The sequence below is a fragment of the Arachis hypogaea genome, chromosome 6, assembly GCF_003086295.3.
Source record: "Arachis hypogaea cultivar Tifrunner chromosome 6, arahy.Tifrunner.gnm2.J5K5, whole genome shotgun sequence".
Taxonomy (NCBI): Eukaryota; Viridiplantae; Streptophyta; class Magnoliopsida; order Fabales; family Fabaceae; genus Arachis; species Arachis hypogaea.
The window spans coordinates 117,689,238-117,696,905 of record NC_092041.1 but is presented as its reverse complement, the minus strand read 5'-3'; the positions used below and the strand labels follow the sequence as shown (position 1 = coordinate 117,696,905).

Below are 7,668 nucleotides of genomic sequence, written 5' to 3'. Positions count from 1 at the left end.
GCTTTGGCCCATTGAAGAATTCCTAGAATGAAAGAGTAGCACATAATAATTGTTAATGTAAACAAGATGTATTGTTTGTAGTTAATTCTTTATTATATTGAGCCAACATATATTTTTCTATTATTAAATATAGTATAGGAAACATTTTAATTGTATCGGAAACAACGATGTTCTAGTTATTTTAACTTTAATTTCAATTAATATACATTATATATATTTTTTATAATTCAAATCAATGATTAAAATAACCAGAACATCGATATTTCTGATACACTTAAAACTCTTCCTATAACATAAACACACATTGCTAACAAAATTACTTAGCATAAACACCCACTAAACACCAACTACTTATACCCCCAAATCAATCAACATATCATATTACAAAATAATTAAAAAAAAAGAAATCAGAATGGAATAAAATTTCCCCTTATCCCTTTGGCATGGCCATTGAAAAAGGGAAAAATCTATCCACATAATATAATATATTACATACCAAACAAAACCAAATCAATTTTGGTTTTCAATTTTTATATTGGAAATAAAATAAAAAACATTTATATACTTTTTTAAATTTAGTCTTGACGCACTATGTTTACGGAAATTTTGTACATGTGTACTTCAATAAAATTAACTATTTTCTACATCTATTATAGAAATATTTATCTAAAAAAATAGATGCTATTGAATAACTATGTAATATATTGTGAAGACATCAAACTAACATTGTTAATTACTGTTGTGAGAAACATAGAAAAGGACAAACGTATAATATAAGATGTACTGATAAAGTGTTCATGAAGCTTTTGCATTTTGATCAAAATTATGGTGGCCCAAAGTTTTGTGAAAACATTTTTTAAATAAAAAGAATTTAAAGAAAAAGAAAAGCAAACAAACAGAAGAATTCAAGAGAGTAATTGACCAATATGAGATAACATACACATCCATTTGTAGCTGCATAAACTTTCATAGCATTCTTTTTTGCTCTTTGGCATTGTTTAATAATGTGGATCATGTGTGAAGCTTGAAAGAAGACAAAAAGGAAAACAATGCACTTAATAAATATTACTGTAAGAGATGAACCCTTAATCAACCCTTAATATGATATTAAATTTCCTTATAAAACCATAATAAGATTCAACAATTAGATTAGTGGAAAAGTTATCCAATAGAACAATGTCCAGAACTTATTTAATTAAGTGAATCCCTTCATCTATAACTTGTAACTAAAGTAGTTTTCTTCAAGAAAACATAAGAAAATCAAACTTTGAAAAATATGTACAAACTAAGAAAACAAACCAGTCAAGATTGGTATTTTAAAATATAAATAATATTTAAGGTATGTAAGTTATTTGTTGCGTGAAAGTGAAAACTATACTATTATAATTATAATTGTTTATTAATCCTCCATCTAACTTAGGTATATGTATCTATAGACATAATAGATCCATCATTCATCTATACATCTCTACATGTTGTTTTTAAATGAAGGGTAAAAATGACATTTTACATTTTTAACACACTAAATCATCTTAATTCCAATTTACAATGATTTTGTTGATGGCTTTGCAATCTATACACATCCTCCAAGATGACAAGATCCATCTTAGTATCTTACCTATGGGTTCATGCTTATTCATTGTTTCTCAATCAATTTCTCCATTAATGCACAATTGATATCAAAGCCTAAGATTACTTCACAGTTCAAATGCTTCAATTAATGACTAACAAAGACAATTGATTGGCAAAAAAGTGCAAAATGTAAGGGGATAACAACAAAAACAACAAAACCTTGTCCTGCTAGTTGAGGTCAACTACATGGACAAAACAACGCCATTAAGCCCTGTCATGAATTACATTTGAACTCAGCCCAAATTTCTTCTTATCAACTCATTCAAAATCTTCTTAGGTTTCCCTCTCCCCCTAGCCACTATGTGATCACTATCTCAGCTACACTATGCTCATTGGGGGTAACAAGCAATAAAAAATTGAAAAATCTCAAACGACATTTCTCTTGAATATCACAAACCATAAATCAATAACATAGCTCCTATTGCTCCAAATCTCCAATGTAAAAGTCATCAATCATGTCAAACACTCGAGTTGCATGCTGTGGCCTGTCATTGAAGGGTGATGAGAGAAGATATTTTAGAAAGAATAAATGTTTATTGCCTTCACTGCCAAAACAAGTATTTTGACCAAATACAAAAAGAGAAAGAATAAAGCAGGAGATAAGCATGACGAAAAAGTATTCACCCATTACGGCCTACTTTTAAAGCTACCATATGATTTATGTATGTCAGAAGTCAGAACTTGGATGTAGAACTATAACTAATAGTACTATGTATGTGCCATAACAATATACATTCACGTCCTATGGCCAAAACCAAAATTCTTTGCTAGAAAATACAAATAATGGTGGCCTATAAAATTTTCTAAGCTTATTTAATTATAGGTTATAACCATATTGATAGGTATAAGGTTATAACCATATTGATAGGTATAAGGCATGTCAAAGATAAAATTTGGATGTACATATCTGGGATGAAGAGGAAGGGAGCTAAACTGGAATCTGATAGACTATCTGAGGGTGTATCATGAAGCTAAAAAGATGCTCGGCTCATGTTTTTTATCCACAATTATTGTTGTAGTCATCATGTATGCAACTATTGACTAACATTATTATTGTTGTTATCATGTGAAAAACCAGCATAAGACCTATGGCTACTTTGTCAGAAAACTCCATCAGCTTCAATAAATATATCAATATAGTATTCTTAAATAATAAGATGGCATGATGAATCCACAATTTTAAGTGGACACGATCTTTACATATGCATAATAAGAATCTAACTCTTCATAAATATTAAAAGCATTTTTGGGTTAGATATTTTATGCTCTTCACGTTTCTCTAAACAACAAACCTATAAGTATAATAAGAAAAGGTCTAACTAGTATATACAAAGAAGGAAACAAGAAAAATATTATAGGGAAAATTTAGAAAAAACTTTCAGTAAGAAACCAAATATATATAAATATATAACAATGTAAATGTATGTAATAGAATAAGCACATACCCAAAAAACCCTTCAGTTGAATTATCTCCAGCATGTGCTAGAATGGCATCACCACCTGGATGTTCCTCTACATAAGAGGTAACATCATATACCTAGAGTATTGAAACCCCAAATTCATACTATTAGGAAACAATGTATCCTTTAAATGGGACAGAATGGTAATAAAAGACTAGATGTGGGAAAGAAAAAACCGAGGAGTAATGCATTCATAAATGAAAGTATAAAGCAACAAAAAAATAACATACCTTGTTCTTGATAATTATCCAACAATCTGTTCTCTTGTTATGCGTTGAGACTTCAGATTTAGTGTACGACTTTGATGCCTGGACACAACAGAGTATACAAAATGCTCTAAAAAGTAGATAAAAACAAAATAAAGCATTTTTAAAGAACTCACAAAATTGTGATTGAAACACACTCACTTCCCCTGTAAAATTTACCTTTGGGGAAAAGTAAATCAACTTATTGTTGTTTTAAAGTAATTTTAACCCTTTCAGTTTGCAACATGTGCTTCAACATTCATGCTCATTCAAACTATTTCACTGTTGCCAGTGTAATTAAGCTTATGGAAAAACTATTTTCATCTTATCATACTAAATTCTGCTCACACTATGACATACAAAAATGATAGTTCTCCTTTGGAGATCAAAGTGGGAACTATATTTCAGTAGGTGAAGCATAGGATCAAAAATTACAGTTCCACTCCATAATCCTGGTTAAGAAGAACCTCACCCAAAAGTTCAAGTTCCACAATTCATAATTTTCCTCAATTTCAAAGTTGCTAAAAAAAATAAATACAAAATAAAGAATTAAACTAAAGAAAGAAATGGTTAAACACCAATTTTTATTCATACAATCGTACGGAGATAAAGTGGGATTTAGCTATTACATTATGCCTCTTCTGCAAAACCCTTCAAATGACAGAAAATCTTAAACAAGCTTAGCTTATTAATAATTGCAACGAAGCCAAGACATTTAGCACATTCAATTGGTTTCACCTGGATCCATAACGTTCTTAGTTAATAAACCCAGAGGCTTATGTTCTTCATAGGAAAGAAAATTAATAACAAAATGACAGTGACCACAAAGTCACTAACAACATTAAACTACTTAAGGGTTCTACTTCTATGTAATAACAGAATCCACAGAAATAAAGCACTTCACTAATTCACTTAGCTACAAATATGTACCTTATGATTGTTTAAGCTAGGCTGAGCTGATTTTCCTTTACTCCCTGGTAAGTATGCAAAAGAAATCAGATACTCGCATACCATAATAAAGCATATTAACCAAATTTCATATATATATAAAGGTGAAAAGAGAGTAACCAGATTTGGGATGTCGCGGGGACAAAAGAAGAAAAGCGAGGAAGACGCTGACAAGCAATGCAAGTGGAACCAGCAACTCCATTTTGTGAAATTAATAGAAATTTGGTGCCTAATTGCAATCTGGAACAACCAAAATAGCAAAACACAGAATAAGAAAAGGGAATCAACTTTTAATTAGCCAATATTAGGTAACTTTTTTTAATTTATAAATTATTTTTTAAACCCTCATTTTTTGGAGGGTTTAGAGTTTAGGATTAGAATTAAGATAGGGTTTAAGATTTAAGATTTAGAAATTAGGATAAAAGGATCATTTCAAAAAATTGGCTGATATTAGCCGAATCCTAGCTGAACTCATCCTTTTTATTGACAATTCTGAATTCTGATTAAGGTCCAAATTTAGTAAAACAGCTGATCAAAGGAAAGCAAGTAATTTCAAAGAAAATAACCTGTAAAGATGTAGCAAATGCTTTTACACAGCGCACGTATCACAAGTTGTTAGGCATTTGAAATGTTGTGCGTCCAAGAGTCAAAAAGGAACAAAATATAAATCCAGAACTGCAAACAATTACATGCAAGGCACTTATTACATTGTGTTTAATGAAGATGGATTAGTAAACCTAACTGGCAAGCAAAACAGAAGCAAACTAAGGCCTATCTCCTTCCATTTGTCTTTAATTAAATTCAAATGACAAGCAAATTAAAGCTCCAGAATGTTAATTACTTTATTCTTTCACAATGTAACAAGGTTTAATCATACACAAGCAAATTAAGGCTATTAAGGAGCTCCTGTTGAATTTAACCAAGCTTAATCACAGACGTCATTTTCATCTCAAAACCAGAACTAATCTAATAAATTAGAAATTTAAAAATTGAACTAATACATATTCTTAACAGATCAAGTCATCAATATTCAGTAATCAATTAATCAGAACTCAAGCTATTGAGAGAGGCACACAAAACTAGAAGAGGGAGAAGGGTGAAGAGATCTGACCGGCGGCGAGAGAGTAGAGAGGAAGCGACCGAGACTGAGTGAGCAGAGAGCACAACAGCCGCGGAGAGGAGCGGAGATCGGCAATGAGGTCACAGATTGCAGCCTCGGTGGAGAGAGATTACATAGCAACAGCGACGGTGGAGACAAGACTGAGAGACTAGGGGTAGTGCCAGTGGAGTAGGGGAGTGGGTGGTAATGGTAGAAGAAAAAATTGATATTATAATTAAAATTAATTATCTAAAATTTAAGAGGTTAATTTAGAATAATAGAATCCATTACTAATAAGTACATTAGTTATGTTTCTAACTTTCTATATTATGAGGTTTAGTCTTTTTTTTTTAAATAATTTTCACAAAAATATTTTTTAAGGTGAAAATTCAGGTGCAGTCGACTTGTGAAGTTAATAGCTAAGAGTCCTTAGATGATTTGATTAATTTGACTAAATTTTCATCTAACGACTCCCAACTATCAACTTCACGTAAAGTCAATTGCACTTGAATTTTCACTTTAATAAAGTTTTTGTTTTCAATTTAACGTTTATTAACTCAAACTATGAGTAAAAATAACTTATAATTTAAGAACCATTAAATTCAAAGACTTTGTATTGGCAATCAATTATATTAAAATTAGTATTTACGGTGTAGTAATTAAGTATTTGAAAATTAATTTAAAAATTATTAAGTTGATGATTTTACAATAGAATTGTGTAAGACAATTTTTTTTTTAGTTTATTGAATAATAAAATTTTGGATGACAATTGCAATTATATACAAGTTGATCTAGAAATATTATACCTTGAGATAAGCGATAACAAAGTGTAATGTTAAATTTTTTATTTTTTATTTTTTATTTTTTTGCTGACAGTATTTGGTATAATTATATAAATCTATATTCGACTATTATATCGTGTATTTAACTTTTTGGTGATATTTAAGCGTATACTATTTATTAATAATTTATTTCTTTAGACAAAAGAAAAGCTCATACAAATATTACAATTACTCTTTTACTAGCTGAAAATAAACTACTATGAAACTAACAATTATGTTTTGTTTTCTCGTGTTTTTTCATTCTAATTTGTTACATATCTGATTAATTTGTTATTGGCTAATGAATTACTCTACAAATAAAACAAAATTCGAACTTTTAATATTTATTTAAATAAATTAGTAAATTAACAATTAAATCAACCAAATTGATTACTAACAATTATCTTGACTCCAAAGAGATAGATGGTTGAGGCTGAGGATTTATGGCTAGCGGACCTAGCAAAAAGCCCATACACATATAATAACCCAAGAAAAAACATTTCATACACATATTTTGAAATACCAACTGAATAATGTGGCAGAAGCATTGCACCAATGACCCATATATTTGCCTCATAATTGCTACATCCCAAGTTTAAATCCCAGCTGTAGCTGGATTGTTATAAAATCTTTAGTGGGTGTGAGTGAGTGAGTGTGTATGAACAACAAAAATTTACCAACTGAATAATGTTTTCAATGCAATAACACTGAATAATATTAATTTCAATAATTCTAACCAGGATCTTGGCAAGTTAGTAACTAATAAGTTCCATCTTCCATGGTATATGTTCAATTTCACATATGAGAAAACCCAATGAGAAATAGAGAGTTTATTCATGAGCCCTGCATATACATTACCAAGTCCTATGGGCCTCATGTGGGCTTAACCCGATTAACAAATTGAAAACTTGAATTTACTCTGGCCAAAGATATGAATCTGTTAGAATGACAAAGATAACATATATTTCAAATTTCATGAACAGAAAAAGGGCAATATTTGTACATCATAATAATTAGAGGGTCCGAGATTAAAAAAAAAAAAGGGAGGGGAAAAAAAATAGACATATTAAAATCATAACTAAAAATAAAAAGATAAGATAAAATAAAATAAACACTCCTCAATGGCCAACTATTGAATTTTTAATTTAGTGAACGTTTGAAAACCATTTAGGGGTTAGAATCAATTCCCCTTCGTCTATAATTTTGTTCAATTTAACCATCTTTGGTTTTTCTCAATTAGAACGAATTTTAGACACACTACCAAACAATTATGGAACCAATTAACAACCAGTTAGTGCTTCTAAAAATTCTAATTTTTAAAATGAAGAACAATAAATAAAAAAATCATCAATTTATATAAAACTTAAAACTTATCCCTACAAAATAATTTAAGACAAAAGAGCTCATTTAGTAATCAAAATATAAAGATTGAGCATCTACAGAAAAAAAGGATGGTGGTGTGG

At 29.8% G+C, this 7,668-nt stretch overlaps 1 protein-coding gene across 2 annotated transcripts; it reads right to left on the bottom strand.

Moving 5' to 3' along the window:
• Window positions 1-1,717: 1,717 nt before the first annotated feature.
• LOC112756200 (cytochrome B5-like protein) lies at window positions 1,718-5,660 on the bottom strand. Of its 2 annotated transcripts, XM_025804669.3 has the most exons (7): window positions 5,397-5,660; window positions 4,852-4,960; window positions 4,406-4,525; window positions 4,268-4,311; window positions 3,323-3,400; window positions 3,078-3,169; window positions 1,718-2,117 (listed from the first exon to the last, which is right to left on the bottom strand). In XM_025804669.3, exons 3-7 carry the CDS (start codon window positions 4,485-4,487, stop codon window positions 2,051-2,053), a joined length of 363 nt encoding a protein of 120 aa, XP_025660454.1. In that variant the 5' UTR covers window positions 4,488-4,525; window positions 4,852-4,960; window positions 5,397-5,660; the 3' UTR covers window positions 1,718-2,050. The 2 variants fall into 2 exon arrangements, with proteins under 2 accessions (XP_025660454.1, XP_025660455.1); XM_025804670.3 differs by lacking the exon at window positions 4,852-4,960 and having other exon boundaries at window positions 5,397-5,629.
• Window positions 5,661-7,668: the final 2,008 nt, after the last annotated feature.